This window comes from Cavia porcellus, unplaced genomic scaffold (assembly GCF_034190915.1).
Source record: "Cavia porcellus strain 051 isolate PalLab524CR breed Dunkin Hartley unplaced genomic scaffold, mCavPor4.1 scaffold_4, whole genome shotgun sequence".
Lineage (NCBI taxonomy): Eukaryota > Metazoa > Chordata > Mammalia > Rodentia > Caviidae > Cavia > Cavia porcellus.
Genome location: NW_026947487.1, coordinates 7995300 through 8016046, shown reverse-complemented (window position 1 = coordinate 8016046; position 20747 = coordinate 7995300). Strand labels below are relative to the sequence as shown.

At 50.1% G+C, this 20747-nt stretch overlaps 2 protein-coding genes across 18 annotated transcripts in view; one reads left to right on the top strand and one right to left on the bottom strand.

Annotated features, from left to right (window-relative positions):
- The window catches only part of Usp3 (ubiquitin specific peptidase 3), an 80181-nt gene extending 74788 nt beyond the window's left edge, over positions 1-5393 (top strand). For all 8 annotated transcript variants that reach the window (XM_063246780.1, XM_013141400.3, XM_063246778.1 and 5 more), the window contains 4 exons: positions 2469-2587; positions 2942-3055; positions 3164-3231; positions 4722-5393. In XM_063246780.1, the coding sequence (XP_063102850.1) occupies positions 2469-2587; positions 2942-3055; positions 3164-3231; positions 4722-4887 (467 nt within the window). In that variant the 3' untranslated portion in view covers positions 4888-5393. The remainder of the gene's footprint in view (positions 1-2468; positions 2588-2941; positions 3056-3163; positions 3232-4721) is intronic.
- Positions 5394-9985: 4592 nt separating this feature from the next.
- The window catches only part of Herc1 (HECT and RLD domain containing E3 ubiquitin protein ligase family member 1), a 224833-nt gene continuing 214071 nt past the window's right edge, over positions 9986-20747 (bottom strand). For all 10 annotated transcript variants that reach the window (XM_063246766.1, XM_063246775.1, XM_063246770.1 and 7 more), the window contains exons 71-78: positions 19672-19841; positions 18437-18606; positions 17778-17943; positions 16962-17038; positions 16007-16259; positions 15393-15545; positions 12746-13051; positions 9986-10608 (exon numbers count right to left, since the gene is read on the bottom strand). In XM_063246766.1, coding sequence (XP_063102836.1) covers positions 10423-10608; positions 12746-13051; positions 15393-15545; positions 16007-16259; positions 16962-17038; positions 17778-17943; positions 18437-18606; positions 19672-19841 — 1481 coding nt within the window. In that variant the 3' untranslated portion in view covers positions 9986-10422. The remainder of the gene's footprint in view (positions 10609-12745; positions 13052-15392; positions 15546-16006; positions 16260-16961; positions 17039-17777; positions 17944-18436; positions 18607-19671; positions 19842-20747) is intronic.

Genomic DNA, 20747 nt, shown 5'->3' with positions numbered 1-20747 from the left:
GATTGAAAGGATCACGAGATAGATAAACAGAAAATAACAAAAACAGCAGGATAATCATACCTGTTAGTTATAACCTTGAATGTAAATAGATTAAATTCACCAATTAAGAGAAAACTGGCTGAAGGATGGAGAAAAGACCTAAATATGCTTCCTACAAGAAATTCAGCCTGAGGGCCGAGTTGCATCTCTCATGGAGCCACCTGAGAGGTGAAGCAAGTGTTCCTACTCTGGAGAAAGAGAAAGGCCAACACAGTGAGCTGGGGATTTCAACACCCCACTTTCCTGCGGGGGAAAGGTCATCGGACAGAAAGGGTCATCAGGACAGAAAGCTGACAAAGCAATGGCCAAATTGGACCATACCACAGAGCAGATGGATGTACCAGACATTTATCCAGAGCATTCTACCCAACCCCAACAGACTACAGTCTGCTTCTCAGTACACAGTCCTTCTCTAGGGTAGAGCACACGCTAGGCTACAGAATCTCAGTACCTTAAAAAACTGAAATATAATTGATCTTCTCAGACCACAGTGGAATAAAGCTAAAATTCAAGATGAGTAAGAATGGAAAATGTACAAATACATTGTATACAAATTGAAAATGCTCCTAAATGATCAATAGGTAATGGAAAAAGGGAAATCAGTGGAAACTAACAATACAGTAAATTAAAATCTCTGGGAAACAACAGAAGCAATCTTGAAAATTAAGACACCAAACACACAAGCTAACATTGTACCTCAAGGATTTACAAAACCAAGAACAGACCATACCCAAAATTAGAAGAAAAGAAATAATAAAGATCAGAGCACAAATAAACTAAAGTAAGTACAAAGATCAATGAAACAGTTGGTTTTTTGAGAGGACAGGCAGAATCAGCCAGCCTTTCCATGGGCCTGATTAACATTAGGCGATTGCCTGCAGCTAAGGCCATAGAGATCCTCAGGAACTTAAGGCCCACTAGCTTGGGGAAACCCGGAAAACCTAGGGGAAATCTATAAGTTTCTGAGTGCATCTGAACTACCAAAGAATAAAAAAAATTAGAGACTAACAAAGTCTGCCCTCTTAAAAAACCCCACTGGCTTTCCTGCTGAATTCCACAAAGGACTCGAACTAATTACCTGGGTGTGGAGGCCCATACCTGTAGTCCTGGAACTGTGTGACCCTGAGGCTAGAGGGTCACAGGTTTGAGCTCCTGGAGAGTAAAGTAGGGCTGCTGAGGGAGCTCAGTGTAAAAGCTCTGGAATTGATTCCCATTACCCTAAAAATAAAACCAATGGCACTTCTTCTTTAGTTACTCTGAAGATCGCTGAGCAGAAGTGCCTGGTGCTCACTGGCCACTCCACAGAGAACCGGAGCAGCTGCTGTGTGGCTGGGTGATGAGGCAAGGCCGCTTGAGAGCGAGCACCCTGTCACTGCTGCCCAGCCCCATGGCTGGAGTGGACAGCACCTGCTGACTGGCCGCACCCTGGTGGAGTGAGGCCCTGTGGGTCTCCAGCCTAAGTAGAGAAGCCAGAAACGTGCTTCATCTGTCTACAAGTGCCCAAAGCACTGCAGCTCTGAGTGGTCAGAAGTGATTTGTTGCCTGTGATAGGACAGTGTTAGGGTCAGAAACTCCTCACCACTCCACCTTAAGACGCCATAGGTAGCGCACTGTTTGGAGTGGCCCCTGGCATACAGCCAGGGGTGCAGAGACCACGGTGGGCAGCTGCCTCTGAGCTGAGGGCTGTGAGGACAGAAAGGATGCCTGTGGTTCCTGCCTGGACAGTTGCTCCCGCACCCCCAATCTAGCAGGAAGGCTTTGCTCTGGCTCAGGCTGGCCAGGAGCTACCTGTGTCAGTGCTGGTGGCTGCTGCAGCTGACAAAGAGAAGCCTAAGAAGGCCAGCAGGTCCATGCCTTTGTGTGCAGGGCTGTGCCCAGCACCACTTTACTTATACAACTGGGTGGCAGCAGGAGCTGGCCCAGGAGCAGCGTGAGCCAGACCAGGACACACACAGCCCTGTCTACAGACGATGTGTGGCTTCGGGGTCAGAGCCTTAGGGCTGGACAGAGGATTCTTGGGAGGTTAGCTTTGCATGATCTACATTTATTTTTAAAACTTATGACAGTTGGAAGTGTTACATCTAAATTTGATACTTAGTTTTTATAAGCTTTCTCCTAATGTCACATAGTGAGAGAAACATGGGCCCCTCCCAGCCCAATATGACTGAGAGCCTGGGCAGCAGCTCACATTTGCAGGAGGAAAGAGGCTGCTGTGACCTTGACCTCACAGGTGTCTGTGTGTTAATCCTCACAGTACTGATGGGAGCCAGAGCTAGGCTCTGCGTGCAGCTCGCTGTTGCTGCTCAAAGCAGGTTGATTTCTGTTTCTGGTTTGCATCAAAGGAGGTGACTCCTGCGGTCACAGAGCCAACACAGCTAAGCATCAAACTCCAGCTCCTCCTCATGCAGCCCAAATCCCTCTGGTTTCAGATTGCCTTCGCAGTTTCACTGACTTAGAAGAACTTGACGAGACAGAGTTATACATGTGCCACAAATGCAAAAAGAAACAGAAGTCCACAAAAAAGTTCTGGATTCAGAAACTTCCCAAGGTAAGTGCTGCTCCCCAAATTAGGATGCAGTCTCAAAGTTAAGAAAGTACCAAGCGCCTGCCTTGCAAGCAGGCAGTCGTGAGGTCGATCCCCAGACAAAAAAAAAAAAAAAAAAAAAAAGACAAAAAAAGAACCCAATTAATAAGAAAAGCTATTTTTTATAACTCAAGACCATGTGAACTGTTCTGAGGGTCACTAGGATTTTTTGGGTGAGCCGCAGCCCTGGGGGGATCCAAGGTCAGCAGGAAAACTATTGGGGCACCCAAAGTATGATTTGAGAGCCAACAGTATGGAGTAGTTGCTGAAAACGAGTCCGGTGCTCATTCAATCCTGGTCTTTGTCCTCGCCATCCAGGTGCTGTGCTTGCATCTGAAACGGTTTCACTGGACAGCGTATCTGAGGAACAAAGTGGACACCTATGTGGAGTTTCCTCTTCGAGGCCTTGACATGAAGTGCTACTTACTGGAGGTGGGCGCAGGCTGAAGCTTCAGCCAGAAGGCGGGATGGGGTGGGGTCTGGATGCCCCTGCACCGCTGCTCCTGATCGGTCCTGGGGGGCCTTGTGCTTCTCCCACAGCCCGAGAACAGTGGCCCCGAGAGCTGCCTATACGACCTCGCCGCTGTGGTGGTGCACCACGGCTCCGGGTGAGTATCGCCCTGATGCTTCTGCACTCCAGGTTTGCGTTCATTTAAGTGGGCCAAGAGGACCAGAAGTGCAGCAGAAGGTGCTCAGCAGCAGAATAGCAGCCAGCCCCACCCCAGACCCCACCCCACCCCGGCCCAGCCTGGCCTGCCCAGTCACCACCATTACTGTCCTTGCCAACTGCAATTTAAATGGGCAAAAAGTAGGGCAGTATTTAAAATACCCTGCCCCAGGCCAGTGGCTTTAAAGATTGGCGGTTGTTTTGTTAAATACTTCCCTGAGAAAGTCTGTGTCAGGTCGGGGACCTCTGACCTCTAGCCTGAGAACAGTTAGCTTGCCTCTGCCACGGCCTATGGCAGAAATCCATCTCCTCCCCAACTTGGGGGACACTGTTCCATCTGTGGTCACAAATGACAGGTCTGACACAGCCAATTGTCACCTCACAGGCAGGCTTGTTTTTTCCTAACAGTCTGTAGTCTCCACTACTGGTGGGTATAGCCAGTGTCTGCTGTTTCTCTGCTTTGTCTCTGGTAGGAACACTTTTAGTTTGGTGCCTTCAGCTGATGGAAATTTATTCTCTGTTCTTGCCCCTGGAATCTATCAACTATAGTGAGTTTCCTAGATGAGTTCCTCTGTATCCAGATTGAACTCCACAGCTCCCCCAACCCCCGTACCCCTTTGCTTCATTTGTCCTTCCTGACATTTTTTGTTTATGATATTGGGTTCCCCTCAAGATCCTGGCTTTTGATTTTTTATTTAGAATCAGAATACAGTGATACCTGTGTTTACCAACTTAATTTATTCCATGATTTTGGAAAAGATGGCCATGGTCATGTTTGTAACCTGCTGTACAGTTGACAAATAAAAACAATCTTTTGCCAAGTCCTCTTGTGAACTGAGGCACCACTGTAAACACTGAGCATTTTTGGTAAACTGGGGTTTTTCTAGCAACCATAAAGGTCTTTTCTACCCACAGGCCTTGCTTTTGACAGGAGGGTAGCCTGAGTACCCATCAGCTCTTAGGGCCAAGGCACCCAGGGTGTTTCTGAGGCCAACAACTTTGAGCTGTTTTTAAAGCTTTTCCACTGGTGAGAGTAACTGTGGCGCTGAGTTCCCACCGGCCCTGACCTGTGCTAACGCGCCGTGCTTGGGAGCTGCACGGCTCTACTTTGCTCTTCCATGACCCCAGTGCCATCTGCTTCCTGTGTTCTAGCAAACCCTGATCCCTGGTCAGGTGATGGTCCTTTCCATTTGCACTCAGTGTGTTCCTCTTCCCTGGGGGGGTTGGTGGAGGGGCACGGGCACTTAACCATCCTAAGCCAAGAGACTCCAGGACAGCAGCAGCGAACCTACGGCCCAAGAGCTGCAGGGAGCTGTTGGTCATTGACAGCTCCAGGTTTGCCATCACCACTCTAGAGTTTATGCTTTAATGACATCTCTCATGGCCGCACAGGTTGCTCATTTCCCCTGACCCATATGCCTCTTCCCCTAGGGTTGGCTCTGGACATTATACTGCCTATGCCGTTCACGAAGGCCGCTGGTTCCACTTCAATGACAGCACTGTGACACTGACCGATGAGGACACCGTGGGGAAGGCGAAGGCCTACATCCTCTTCTATGTGGAGCGCCAGGCCAAAGCCGGATCTAACAAACTCTGACACCTCCGAATCACTGCTCGTCAGCTCCCCTAGAAGGACACTTCCAATTTCCCATAAATACTTGATCCGAGATTGAATTTCATTATGCACTTTTCAGTCTCCTGTTCTGGATTTAGTTTTTCAATGGTAGTGACTTACTGAACATGGGCACCAACTAATTTTTTGTTGTTGTTCTACCAGAAAACCTCAGCAGACCTTTTGATTTGCTGCGTTAGTTGTAATAATTCAATTTTTGTATGTAGTTTCAAGAACTTAGTTCTATTTGATTTTATATTGTTTTCATTTCTCACCGAGGCACATTTACACCCATGCTTTTGTTACTCACCCGTGGAAATCCTGGGTGTGGAGGTGATGCCTTGTCCCAGGTCATGGCTGAAGGGTGTTGGCCCCATTGGATTCCTGGTGTCTGCATAGGACGGAGAGCTTGGCTGCTGCTCCTGCTATCTCCACAGGCTGCTGGCCTTCAGCACTAACTAAATAAACCTGTCGGGTTAGTTGTTACTGCACTGCCAGTTCAAGAGTGGGTGGCTGTTCCTGCTGGGGCGAGGTTTGTTTCTGGGTTTTGTGGGGAGGATGAGAGGTCCAGGGCTCAGCTGCATGGCACGGTATCACCAATGAGAGCCCAGCTCCGGTGAGCCCTGCTTCCCCAGGGCCATCTCAAGTGGTGCTGCAAGCCCCAGTGTCCCCATCACTGCCACCTCTGTGTCACTGTGGGGTCTGTGTCCAGGGGAGGAAGTTCGGGGTTAACAGGTCTAGAACCAATTTCAAATGTTCCCATTTGCAGGAGGCAGAGCTGCTGTTCTGTAATTAAGCAGCGTTTTGTTTACTGCTAGGAAAAAGAGGTATGAGCACTACTCAGATTTAACTAAAATGCAGATTTGGACCCAGAGCCCTTCTTGAAGGAAGCTGTCATTCTGCCCACATCCCAGGCAGGCTGGTGGCAATGACACTACCTGCAAGTGACACACAGCCAACCCAGGCCTGCAGGTGTCCTTCCTGTGATCTTGTCTTCACTGTTTTTTTAATGGTCAGGACTTTGCATGAGTACTGTGGCTTTCTCTGCAGGGAGGGAGGGGTGGGGACAAAACAGGACTGCTGGGTCAGCCTGCTGGGTAAACACAAGGAAGGGACTGCGTAGCAGCTGCTTCTGCATTTTGCTGCCTCTAGTGAGGTGGCCGCACAGGGTCATTAAGATGTGAAACAGGTGTTAGTGGCATTGGCTGCCCTCGAATGCTCACACACCCAGCACGGAGCAGAGGGGCCAGGCAGTTCCCAGTGCGCTGCTCCAGGCCGCCCTCCACTGGGTGACGATGCCCGCTGCCCACTGCCCGCACGATTGGCTCTGGCAGCTTGGACAGGGTCTCCAAAGGACAGGCAGACAGAAGCGAGGATTTTAGGCAGTCCCGGAAACGGAACCGACTCCAAGGCTGCTCTGCTGCAGTCTTTGGCCTCAGGGTGAGCGATTGTGGTGGCACTGGTGCGCTGCTTTTCACACTACTGGGACCTGACTGCTTTGTTAGGAAAAGCGGGCTTCAGACTTAGGAGAAAGCAGCACATTTCTGGTTTTTTTTTCTTTTGTTTTGAGACAGTCTCGCTTTGTAGTTCAGGCTGGCCCTGAACTGTGTATCCCAAACTGGCCTTGAACTTGTAGTGATCCTCCTGCCTCAGCCTCCTGAGTGCTGGGATGACAGGCCTGCGCTACCATGTCCGGCTTCTGCAGCATTTTTCTTGCTTGATTTTACTTCAGCAACAGCATGGGGGTGGCATCAGGAAGATGAGAAGGCTGTGCCCCCAACACCCACTTAAGTGCGCCTGCGGGTGACTTCAGTCTGTTCATGCCTCTGTTACCCCGCCCTGTGCCTGGCAGAGTTGGACGGCACAGCCCCCAGGTCCTCCTATACAGGTGGAAACTGCTTGTGACAACACGAATCTCCCCGAGCAGAAACCTCTGTGCGTCCAGTGTTCTGCTCTGCACGGTGATGAGAATGGCACTGAATGAACCAGCCCTGGCACTGTCTGGGGAAGCATTTAGCCAGCAGGGCCTGTTTATGTCCCAACTCGTGGCTCACGGACATCTGTCCATAGGGACACACCCCACTGTGACCCTGGGCGGTTGGACAGAGGGACTGGGAGCGCCTACACTTCAGGCAGGGGGTGTACGTGGGGTGGGGCCTGGGGCGCCGCGATGCCCCTTGAGATGCCCCCTGAGATGGAGTGCGATCACTGTTCACTCCCCCAGCGCTGGCGGAGCAGAAAAGGCCGGGACACAGCGCCCCCTACAGGCCCGGGCGAGGCGGCTCCTCTGCTGGGGGAGCCGTGTGCCCCCACCTGGCTGCCTCAGTGTCACTCTCCACCCCCACCCCCGCTAGGATTGCGGGCTGGGGCTCAAGAGTTGACTGGCAGGCCTCGGCGTCTCCTGCAGGAACCCATGGCCAGAGGTTGGGGCTCAGGTCTGGTGGCCGGGCCACCGGGCAGTCAGGCGTCACAAAGCGGGTCCCCTGCATGGAAGGCCACGGGCTTTAGACACAAACCTCGATGCCACCTCTGGGCTACCTGCCCCGTGGTGTGACTGTGAGAAGGTGATGGGGCTTCTCCAGGAGGGGACCGGGCTGCCCTACGAGGGAACAAGCACCACTACGCCCTCACGGGTCCACTCGTTGGGAGTGCACCCTCACCCTGCCTGCTGCTTGGGGACGTCCAGGCCAGAGGTCCAAGGTCACACTGTATTCAACGCAGGGGCGCGCACGTAAAAGACTCAGAAAGCTGCTGCCCGGTGCACTAGTCCATGAAGCTCCTGGGGGCCAGGGGGTTCAAGAGGCCCCGAGAGGCTGGGCATGATGGCTCACGTCTGAAATCCCAGCTTCCACCAGGGAGGCTGAGGCAGGAGGATCATTGCAAGTTTGAGACCAGCCTGGGCTACAAAGTGAGGTCGAGGCCAGTCTGAACTGCAGAATAAGACCCTGTCTCAGAGACGAGGGGGGGATAAAAAAAAGCTGAGAAAGAGAAACTAAGATGGAGCCCAGCCCTGGGTCCTGGCCATGCTTCGCCCACGGCAGCTCGCAGGGAGAGGGCCCTTTTAAGGAAGCCCGGGACACCCAGGGGCAGCTTTCCACCACCCTCTGCACGCCAGTACGACCGCAGACAGCTGCGCGATGGCCAGGGCCCGATGCTGTGTCCCCCTCCCCCGGCACCAGTTGTTGACCAAAAATAAACACCATTCCTCAACCATATGTCCCGCGGCCCAAACCAGGGGAGGCAGCCGCCGTCCAGCGTGCGCAGCACTCAGCTTAAGCGCAAGCGCCCGCTATACCTCCTCTCCTTCCGGGACAAGGATAGCGGGAGGAGCCTTGCTGACACCTGCGCCCAGACCGGCGCCGGTTTGAATACTCTGTGCTCCAGCTCCGGCTGCACTTCCGCTCCCTCTTCGAGCTCCAGGACGATTTCCGGCCGCGCGCTGCAGGGCAGCACCGATGGACTCAAGCGCGCCCTCTAGCCGAGGCTCTACCGCTGGCACATGGGCCTGGCCAGTGACTTCCGCCCCAGGGTGTGCAACAGGTAGGCCGCCTGGCCCAGCAGGCTAGGGGTAGGGCTCCAGAGTCGCGAGGTGGGAGTCGGGGATGCGGAGGCTCTACCACAGGGCAAGCTCCTCTGGTGTGACTTCGGAGCTGCAGGGGCCTGGTCTAGGGGAGGACCCAGCTGGTGGACCTCACTGGCTCTCCGCAAGCCAACGCCCGCTGTGACAGAGGCCACAGGCCTGTGCTCCCATAGGGTTAGGCTGACTGCTGCATGAAGAACCTTGTTCCTGGGGCTCAGCCTTTACAGTCGGGCCCGGCTGGGTGGGTCACTCCAGGGAATGTAGCTGTCCACAGAGCAGGGCCAGCCGGTGCTCACCTGCAGGGCTGAGGCTGGGACACAGCTGCCCGGTAGTCTACAGAAGGCTTCACCCCTGTGCTGGGTACTGCAGTGTGCAGGAGCTGCACACCTGCTTTGGGCTTCATGGGAGGCTCCCAGTGTGGGCCATCTGTGTGCACCTCCTGTCCCTTAGGCCGCAGCCCCTCCCTGGCTCTTAAGTGCCCAGGCAACCGAGGTCCTGCCCCAGGAAAGCTGGGAGTCCACGCCTCAGCTGGGTCCACGCCTCAGCATCAAGGTAGGGTGCCTTCACCCCAGGCCCATAAATATGGGCGGTGGCGCTGGACACATGTCCCAGTGCTTTCCCTGGCCTGTGGCCTGCAAGCTTCCTCAAGCCCCTATAGATGGAACCACCACTCCAGGAGCCAGTGCCGTGATGTGATTGTGCTAGAAGCCGAGATCACAGCTGCAGGCTTCCTCTAGCAGAGGCCATGGACCCATAGGGCAGGACAAAGGCCACCTTGGCAGACACGTTGGACGCCACGCCTGGGGCAGATACCCGTCTGGGCCTTCAGTCCTCAGTGTCCTCAGACTTCCAGAGCCAGCAGAAGCAGTAGTACACTTGCAGCCAGGGGGCAGCGCATGAAAACACCCACAGGGGCAGACCGAGTCAGGCCTGCGAGGCCTGACCAGCTGAGTGCGTGCCTTTACCTTGAAGGCCCTGGCTCGTCCTGGAGACCCGATCCCATTGCTGCTGGGAAGATCAATTCACACTGTAGCTTACAAAGCCCTGGTTTTCTTTTATCTTTTCCTGTGGGAGAGACTTGGCTCGGACTCGGTGTGGGTGGAGGGGACAAGTCTCCGCAGCCTTATTTCTTTTCTGCTCTCACTGGATGGCGCCAGCCTCGAGGTGGCTCTCAGTGCCCTCTCCCTACAGTAGTGTCTCAGGCCCTGCACAGCTCCCCACACCAGTGCTGCAGGGGTTGGCAGCTCACTGACCCTCACGATACTGCTCATGGTGCACATGGTGAGCCCATAAGCCTCAGCCCTGACAAGTGCTGCAATGTCCCTGCTTGGTCGGCAGCATGTCTGCCCAGGGCTCCTCAGGCATGGTGCCTGTGAGGCTGGGCTGTGCTCCTTTCCTGGCCCAGGGCCAGACCTCTCTTCGAGGGGTTGTCCTGTGCTACCTGGGCAAAGCCACTCCTGGGGGCACAGCTGCCATAGAAACCAACAGAGCAGCTGCCCACACTGACTCCTGAATCTGCTTTATTTCTTTGCATAAGGAACTCTGCACAGGCAATTCAAATTAAAACAAAATAAATATATGAATATTCATGTAAAACTGTCCTTTCTAATGAACAATTATACACCATGTACAATTCTGTGTTCACTGGGTGAGTTTACAAAAATGTATCATTCCCAACTAAAAATGCACCAAAATGGTTCCATGCAAACTTATCAAAAGTGATCAAAAATATGAAGGGAAAAACCTGACTGAGAGCACTTTGCTTTTGTTTTTGTACAATCACAGAAAAATAAAAACATCTAGTTTCTGTTACCTGTAGAGTAACTAAGGTTCTGTTTATCATGTCGGTCTGTGGCCCTAACACATCTATGTAGTTATCAGGAGAGTACATCAATGCCACGGAATCCAGGCGAGCAGTGGCGCAGAGGGCGCATCTCAGCTCAGTAGTCAGTGTCTGAGCCCTCAGCATTGTCCACGTTCCTCGACAGCATGTAGTTGTCCATGTCGATGGAGCGGCAGTTGTTGATGGCGTAGCGCAGGCGCTCGGCCATGACCAGCTGGCTGGAGTAGGGCGGCAGCCGCAGCTGGAAGAAGCAGGTCTGTGAGGTAGGCAGACTGTCGTAAGGCTGTGGAGAGAGACCCAGAGCCGGTGACAGGGAGCACAGGCTGCCTGTGACCACCTCCCCGGGATGGAAGCCATGGTGTGACCATATGTTCATCTCAGTGGCAGTAGGGCCGGGCCTGGCAGGAGGAGCACAGGCTTTGTTGGCCTGTGGCCCTCAGGGCTTCTGTAGACCACATCGTCTCCAAAGCCCAAAGCTGTGAAGCAACTCAAGCCTTGCATGGCAGCATGGTGCCTGGCACAGAGTGCTGCCCATCAAGGGGCACAGCCCTGAAGTCAGCTCCAGGGAAGCCCATGGGCAGGTGCAGAGAGGCAGCTGTGTGGCACACTGACCAGAAGCCACTGTCATTCATGCTCCAAAGAACCTTTGGGCACCTAAAATGATGGCCAGGATAACTACAGGCAGAAAGGTGCTGAGGAGAGATCGTGAGGTTAAAAAAATACAAAGTGTCCCACTGAGCCACATGTGGAAATGGCCACACGGACTTCCTGTCCCTCCCTGTAAATCACCACCTCTAAATTATCTGTGATTCTAGTAATGTTACAATACTGTTATGAATGAAATTTTTAAGAATTAGTTTTCATAAAGGACCTGCCTCTCCTCAGCTTCCTCTTAAAAGTGTCCTTTCTTTGCGGGTAGCCCAGAGGTCTAGCAGTTACAGGGCCCCTGAGGACAGAGCCCCAGCACAGACACACAGGAGACAGCATGGAACGGAGTCCATGGTGTGGGCCTAGAGAGTGAATCCAAGAGCCACACAGAAATAGCCACAGTGGTCTCTTCTCCAGGCTGACTGCCTGTGTCGGGGTTCTTGGTGGCCTAACTCCCAGGGGAGGAGCCAAGGATTCTTCAGGGAGGGACTGAGGGGGCCATTCCCCCTCCCGGCCCGCTCTGCCCATGTGAAATTTGGGAGAACCTCGGGCTTCAGCCACCACCAGTGGACCAAGAGTGCCTGGAAAGCACTAGATGCGAGTGCTGAGAGCGACCATTTCCACTGGTGCCTCAGTTTAGTATCCATGTCAGATTTCTCTATTATTCTCTGTGTTAACCTCACAATCTGTTCCGAGCACTTTGATGTGCTGCTTGGAGTCATCATAGCTGTCATTTTTGGTGCTGAAAGAGTTTGCTGCATGCTCCTCCCTCATCCAGCAGAGGCTGAGCCCTGTAGAAAAGGCACTGCCACTCTACTGGAGAGGAGACTTGGGAAGGGTGCAATAGGGACCACAGGTGCCAATGCTGAGGCCCAGAGAGGGACATCTGTCTAGGTCTGCCTTCAGACAGGGGGAGGGGACACAGGAAGGCACTGAGGAGGCTCCATAGAGGACAGTATCTTGGCACTGGGCTTAATGACAAATAGGTGTGCACCCGAGATGGAGGTGGGGGCACGAGGAACTCAGTATGTGGAGGAACACAAAGGCCTGGAAGCCTAAAAACAGCAGTGGCTGCTATTATGGCCAAAACACGGTGACTGTCAAGAGGTGATGCTTGGAGGTGGAGCAGTCCAGACTCTGACAGGTCAGCCAGTGCTGACGGCCTTTCCCAAGTTGATACGGGGCTGTGACAGGCCAGACAGGAGTGTGACCCAGTGGGATGTTAGCTTGAGAATGACGGCTCTCAGGGCAGCTGGGCCAGGCTGTGGGATGAGGCTTTTGGTCAACCCATGGAGAGCACCTCCACCCAGACATGGGATTTGTGCATGCATGTGTGTGTGTGCGCATACAATGCAGCCCCTAACCTCCTCAGGCCCCACCCAGGTGGCAGGCGGCACGAAGACCCCTCTGCCAGGTCCCACTCAGCTCAGGATGGTGCTGAAGATTCGGTGGGAGGCTGCTGGCTACAGATATCAACATCCACTTCCGGCTTTTTCCGATTCTGAGTAAGTTTTACAGCTTGATTCTTTTATTTTTGTTGTATCTGTTTTTTTTAAATCGGTACCAGGGATTGAACTCATGATTGCATGCTTGCAAGGCAGGTGCTTATGCCGCTGGCCCAGCTGCCTTCGAATTTTTTTAGACATCTGAATATTCAAGGATTAAAGCCTGAGTCAGCAGCTCGACTGGAAGTCAGTTTGGTTTTCCCAGCACAACAACAAGGAGGAAGAGGTCGGCATACATGACTAAGGAAGGAAACACAGGCCACTTACCCTATCAACCTTCATGATCTGGAAGCGCTGAGAAATGTCGGCAGTGTTGGCTGGCAGCCGGGAGCGGCCCGACACGAAGCGCATGAAGAGTACCCGTTCTTCGTTGGAGAACTCCTCCAGGGTGCGCCAGAACCACTGCACCAGCTGGTGTTGTTCGTCCACCTCGCGGTACCGCACCACCTTCTTCAGTACCTCCACAGAGATCTCAGGCATTCCACACACCATCTGCTCCAGCTGCTTGGAGGTAAGCAATGACAGCAGTGGCACTGGAACAATCCAGGACATTCCTTCTCGGACTGCAGCCACCTGCAACAGCAGAGGTCATTCACCTACTGCATGTGTGTGAGAAGGGGACCCTAATGGCTGGGCAGCCTGCCCATCTCCACCCACACCCTGCAAGGCCTAGGAATGCGACTGTACTCCAGTCTCCAGGAGGAGCAGCTGGCCTTCCTGTCCCACAAGATCTCAGCCCCTTCGGGTGTGGGGTACACACCTGTAATCCTGACTATTCAGGAGGCTGAGGCAAAAGGATCACGAGTTCTAGGCCATCCTGGGCAACTCAGCAAGATCCTGACTCAAAATGAAAATTTTTCAAAGAGCTGAGGATGCAGCTCAATAGAATACCTCTATGTTTAAGTTCTGGTACCACCAAAAAAACCTCAAACTTAAAGCCCGGCTCCAAGGCTCTGCCCAATCATCCTGGTCACAAGTGGCTGTGTACTCCTAAACTGCTGTGTGGATGGCGCAGCTTATCAGCTCTGCATTCCCTTGGAGAACTCCTGTCACTGTCTGCTGCTTTTGTAACATATTTTTCTTGGGAAAATAGTTATATCCTTGTTGAAATTATTTGTGCTCAATGTAAAAAGAAAATTGAAAAGCACAAAGAAAATAAAAATGGGAAGTGAGTAAAGGCAACCAATTTCGGAGACCTGGCTCTGAGTTCCACACCCAGAACTCATTGACTCCAGGACCCTAATTTCCTCATGGAAACGTGAGTCTAGGGAGGACCCAGCATGAGGAGTGACCAGTCCAGTACTCTGCTCCTGGCACCATGCTGAATGGGTGGCGAGGGCACTGCTCAGACAGACGTCTGCTACCAGTCTGCACTGATGTGTACCCTGCATGCAGACCCATCAAGTGTAAGGGTTGTTTCATAAATACTTTGCACTTGGCCAACTCAGAAATCACCTCTGATAACAACAGAAGTCTGAGAATGCGAGCGGGTGGAGTGGTCTCCAGGACATTGAGCAGCCATGTCTGACACTCACTGCCTGAGGAAACAGTGCTGAGGCATGGGCTGCTGCAGGAGGTGTTAGAGGGACAGCTAGGGACACTTATGGGAAGAAGGCATAGTTCTAAGAGAGGAAGGAAAATGAAAGGCAAAGGCTTTATTAGAGAAAAACAAGGTGGGGGCACGGAGCAGCACCACTGACAAGGAGTGCAGTACCACCAGTCGTATGTGGGGGAACCCACACACGCTGAAATGCTAGCTGGGCTCTGCGGGGTACAGGGCTCTCTGTATTCAGTACACAGTCCCGTAGAGTGATGACAGTGACCCTCACCCCAGGGATTAACCATAGGGAAACTGCACATGAAGGTGTCCAGCACCATGCCTAACACACAAGAAGTGATTAATATACTTCTCTTGTGCCCCCAAAATAAGAACTACCTGGAAAACAAACTGTTTTGGGGAGCCACAGTTTTACTGTTATTTACCCTTTGAGGACAATATAGTTTTCACAGACTAAAGAGAGACTCTGAGACCTGGCTGTCTAAACAGCACCAGTAACAGAACCCACCTTCACTGAGCTAAGGGAAACAGTTTTCTGACTCAACTTGACCCAAAGTCAAAGTTAGTGAAGGATCAAAAGCGATGAGCTTGGACACACACACTTCAAGCTCCTATGCCACTGTAGCCGCAGCTGGTGAGACAACCTCACCATATTCTGATGTTGAGCTGATTATCAATGACTGTGTTAGCAGAAGAACCACTTTGGACACAATACTTATTTCTTTGGTCACTCACTTACACTCCCCTCCATAATGCTTGTTAGCACAGAACCAGGGCAACACAAGTGAAAAAGAAACTCCTAATTGCATCCAAGGTCTTACAAGCCAACAGAAGAACAAGACCCAAATTCCAGGGCTTAGTTTTCAGACCAGAAAAGAAGTCTATCAAATGTCGTCAGGAACTGAAAACAAAACCTAAAGACCTCTCCAGGGGAGGGTATGGAGGGACGCTGGTCTAGCTAGGAGATGCACTGGGTAGCTAGGTTCAGAAGGACTGAGGCATGAGAGGGACAGGCACTCATGTAGAACTCCTGAGCAACATCTGAGGTGACTAACCCAGCTGGAGCAGGCCCATTGAGACATGTGGAGAGGCAGGATGGGGTAAGGAGCAAGAAGCCAGGATCTGAATGCCAGGGTGAGAGCCTGGCCTCCACTCAAGCAGTGACCACTGCAGGGCTGCTTTAGGGTCTTGAGCAAGGAGGCAGGAGATCCTGAGAAGTCTCTGGACTTGGCATAAAGTACAGATACAAATGCATTGACACAGTAAACACACAGCCACCACCTGGCAGTGACAGCCAGCTCTCATTGGGAGACAAATCGAAGTGTTCAGTGTGCCTCCCACGACTTTTCATCTCACCTGCCGGTCCATCTCATGGAGCCGATACTCGATGGCCCTCTCCACATACTCCTTCCTGTTGGAAAATGTGAGAGGAATACTATTTCCGCCAGGGATTATGGGGACCATTTTGCCATCAGCACTCTGGCCAACAAAAGAATCAAGAGGAATCATCTAAAAACAAAAATAAAAAGAGTATTACATGTCAGAAATGGCAACAAAAAGTATATCACACACAGATGGTATGACAGTAACAAAGCTGAGATTCAGGGTAAGAACAAGGCGCACTGCACAATCTGGCTGATCAGGCTGCTGCAGCGTGGAGCTGCTGGCTCATCTACTGGGGTTAAGGTGAGGCCCCTAAGCAAGTCTGCTGAGTTCTGCTCACCCAGGCTTCCTCTCCACTCTGCTTCCCTTGGTTCCCCGCTCTTAGGGCAGAAAACAATGAAGGTGAAGGAGCAGGAACCCACCCTGGAGCTGACTCTACCCATTAGGAGCTCCTCAGACAGCTGTGGTGAAGTGCTGAGCGCCACGCCAGCACAGACCTGGCACATATCAGCCCGTCTGTGATAGCAGCACTGCAGTTGGCTGCATGCAGCAGGCCAGCAGCAGGACTCTAACTGGTCCAGGCCTACCTCATGGAAACTCTCCTCGGTGATGCCGCTGTCTTCAATATGAAGAATGCTGTTGAGGGTCTGCACATAGAGCAGATCCACTTCCTCTAGGTCCTCCAGGGTGAGTGGGATGCAGCATAGCTGCTTCCATACCAGAGGGGCCAAGTGGAGGTCCAGAGGCTTCTTTGTGCGAATGGCGACCCCCATTAAAATCCCCAGAAACTTGAACTGCATCAAGTGTTCATCAAGGCAGGCAGAGGGGTTGAAAAGGAATCTGCAAAAAAGTATTGCAAACACAATTTGCCTCATTTCTATTAGAAATGAGGTACTCAGCACTGTTGCAGATGGCAGCCATCAATTATGTATGACTATTTAAATCAAAGAGAATCTAAAATCCATTCTTCAGTTACCCTAATACATTCTGAGTGCTAAACAGCTACACACAGCTACTGTTTTGGATGGTACAGAGATCATATTTTAAGTTAATTTTAGAAAAACTATAAAAGTGCAAGTAAATAGTCTATTAATCCTTAGGCTACCTGCTCCAGAATGCCCTATTTCCCAAAATCACTTAATTTATTGTTTATAAGCCCATGAGGCAGGATCTAAACTTTAAAACCTACCAATGTAAGGATAGTAATTGGAAATTCAGTACTAAGCTCTGTGACTTGACAGTGTCTTGAAAGTTTTTAATGAAGTATAGAAAACTCACTATGGGAAGGCCACCTGAGCCTTCAGAAATAAAGTGGGTCAGGTTTCACCATCAATCTTGAGTTCCCTGTCCTCTATGGATCCCAGCTGAGTTGACCCCATAATTAGTTCTGGGTCACAATGGCAGTGCCGTCTCCTCCCCTGGGATGAGGGGTAAAGGAAGCACATCCTCCTAAGGCTTATTGCGTAGGCTCAGTGGGGTAATATGTGAGAAGCACTCAGCACACATCTTATCTTGGAAAACTGACAACACTTGCTGTCTTACCTGTCCCTATTGTAACCCACTTCTGCGGTGGCATTAGGAGAGGGTATGAGAAGGTCAACTATACCGGTTTCAAGTTCCTGTAGAAGAAAGAAAAAGTTCTGTTGAGAGGTGACAATCAAATGCTTGAAGAACACATCAATCACAGCTTTTTGAGAAATGTATAGTGCTATGTGATAGCCAGCCTTCTCTATGGTAATTTATGTGGAAATCTCCTGCAGTGAGGAGCAGCAAGGTGAGAAAAGTCCATCCAAGAGGAGTTGGGGAAGCTGTGAATAGGAGGTGGTGAAATTTCAGAAAGACCAACACATGACAGCCATGTCACTCCAGTTACAGGGTTTACCAGAAAAATCCTGACATCAGGTAAAGCTGGAGGGACAAAGCAGATCTGAAAGCACAGCTGCAAGTGTGGTTCTTAAAATTAGACTTGAGTAGAACTCTCAACATGGAATTTTCTGATTCCTCTGGGCCTTGCAGTTCCACTTTATTCTAAATCATCAGGATAAGTCAGAGCACATGGCAGGTCCTGGATTTGTTTGCAAGGATTGTACTTATGTATCACTGTGCTGCTTCTGCCAGCATGACAGATGGGGAGTCACTAGTAGAGGGCAGAGTGTGACACTTACATGATAAGTTATCTTCACAAAGCACTTCTGAAATCCTGGCTATCATCCACCTAGGCAGCACTAACATTATGGCTTTATAAGAGACTCACAAAGACATCTTTACCACACTGATGCAAGCATGCCTGAGGGAGCAATCACTAGAAACAGTACTAGGATCTCTGATCACACCACTCAGCAGGGGGCATGAACATACCTGGCACATCTCTGTGATGGTGTCATCAAATACTCCTCCAGCATCATCAGCCCCTTCCCCAACCAGCTTAACCTTCCACGCTCGGGAGGGCAGGCGGAGGTCTGATGCATTCAGCTTAACTACTTGTCTTGCTATCTGAACAAAGATGGGCTTACACTTCCGTCCTCTTAAAAAAAAAAAAAAAAAAAAAGGCAGAAAAGAATGAAAAACAATTCACCGTCTTCCCCAAATTACCACAAAGGTCCCTGATGGTGTTTTCCCATCAGTGACTTCATGAAGAGACAACTTTGAGAAGTGCCAAACACTCTGCACTGTATCCACTGTGATCCTCCGGGCCCCATTGGGCACAATGTGGCACTTCGGTTCACACACTTCCATTTGACAACACTTTTGTTCCTAAACAGAAGCATTTGGCAAATTTTGTTTTTGTTTGCAAACTCTGCATCAGGTGACCAACACGACTGGGGCTACCTTTTCTATGTGAACACGAATATGGTCATCTTTTCCAAAATTGTGGAACAAATGAAGTCCATGAATCAAGGTACCACTGTACCATTTCTATCCTTTATAAGCAAGGAAGCTAAGGCTTAGAGAGATGAATTCATAAAAACATTAATCTCAAATTTACAGCTGGGCAGTGAAACACACACAAAGCCAACCTGGTTGATATTCTCTTCACAGTAATTTGTGGTCCATAGTTTTTGCCTTGAACCATGGTTTTTCCGATGGAGCGCACCATTGGCAGGGTGTAGACTCTGGGTGCTAACAGAGGCCGCAGCTGTCCCTGCACAATGCCCCACGTTCCGGCATTGTAATGAGATGTGCTGCTCTGTAATTCGAGGTTAGGGCATTAGAATTAGTATAATGTGACACTTAAAAAACACTTCCTGTCTTTAGAACACACATTCTTTTTGAAAGGCACTTTAAAAGCATAAGCCTGAGTATTGGTGACTATTAACAACTTTTTCAAAATATTTTTGGTAAAATATATGATTATCAATTAAAAAAAACAAAAAATACAGCAAAGCAACATAAACACACATACAAATGAAACCATCATGAGGCTCCTGTCTGGAGACCGCCCATGACTATTCCTCTCCCCTCTGCTTTCTCTGTAAGTGCACACAGAAACACAGACTTTCCGCACTGCGGAGATAATGCTGTTCATAGAATTTCAGCTGCTCTTCTCACTTCATATCATAAAATGTCCCCATGTAATTACAGTTCACTAGTACTCTGTTTAATGCTGCCCTTTTGTGCTGCCTGGCTGATTATCTACTTCCAAAAGGGATCTGTCAAATCTGGCCATTCGTCACTGGTCATCCAAAGGTTACAGACCAACAGTTTTACAAAGTGATGCACATTTTGGCAGATGTGCCTACATACTAAACAAACTTAAACAAGCTTATTTACTTACCAAATTATTGGAATGTTGTACAAATATAGACAAACCATCCAAATAAATAGTAAGCAAATACTTTCCCCTATCTCTTTTGTACCACACAAGAATGCTCAATTGTAAGGAGAGAAGGTAATTTCTCCTGACTGACTTATTAACAACCTTGACTTTGGCCCTATTACCTGTGTGCTTAAAGCTTTAACACCATACATCAGACACTGTAGATACTGTACAATATGCTCCGCAATTCATGTTTCCTCAAGCTTTGGACAAACCAAACACAAAAAGCAAGTCTACTTTGTCCAAGAACACAATCAATAACATCTGGACTGTCCCTGAACTAAAATGGGGCAAGAATTGCTGTCCTTCTTGTTTCCCTTGGGTCAAAGATTAAAGAAACTAGCGGCCATGACAGAGTTTCCCAAAGGCTGAGGGCCTTTGGCCCTGGAGTAGGCAAGTACAGCAGGCAGGAGGCTTGCCGAGCTGGTATGTTACCTGGTTGTTGGGACTGAGGTTCAGCAGCCTCCAGGATGAGTACATGAGGTCAGAGAAGTGGTAGAGCAGCCGGAGTCGGGCCCGCACAGTGTGGATGCTCACCTCTCTCAGTGTCCCATACTGGGGGGGCACCATATCAGGCAGGCCCAGCTGCAGGGGTACTGACACACCTGCCAAAATACAAGCAAGTATGAAGGAAATGCACTGCCTCCATTTTCAGGATTTTGGAAAATTTCCAACATATGTAGAACTTGAGATAACTATGCAATGGACACCCCCTTTTTTGGGGGGGTACTGGGGGGTCAAACTCATGACCTTGCACTTGCCAGGCAGGCACTTGTGCCACTGAGCTAAACCCTTGGTTCTGGACACCCATTTTCACACCTAAAACTAATATTTGCTATATTTGATTTTTTACTTATGTAACCTATGCCTTCAGTCATCAAATCATCTTAGTTTTTTGACATATTGGTGTTGGGTTTTTTAAAACTTTAAAAAATTTTATCATTATGGAAATCTGCTCTTTTCTCCTTCAAAACTTTTAGTTAGAAGGGAAAGGTAAAGAGGAATCCAGCTTCTTTCTTTCACAGTCAATAACTAGTATTTTCATAATAACGCAAGGTGCAAAGGAAGATCAGGAAGAGAGTTTTGCAGGAGATGGATACCTTGCCAAGGCTGCCCCTCACGCTCACTAGGGATCTGACAGAATGAAAGCAAACATGATCAAGAAGGCTTCTTACTGCAAACATTACATGCACTGCATTCACAGTCAACCACTTAGAAAATGCACAAAGAGCTACTTAAAATTACTGTATATATTGTTTCATACAGCTCAATCCTTATGGTATTAGAACTCCTTTTAATAAATGAAAACATTTGTTGAGTACTTCTATGTGTCAAGCAGTATTCCACGAACTTTTATGAATTAGTTTGTTTATTCCTAGAGCGCTTTGCAATAGGTGCTATTACCATTATTCTCAGTTTACACAGTCTCCAGGCCATGCATGTTACATATGCAGGAACCTGGATACAGTCCCTGCAATGTGGTCCCAGAGTCTGAACCTTTGACACACTCA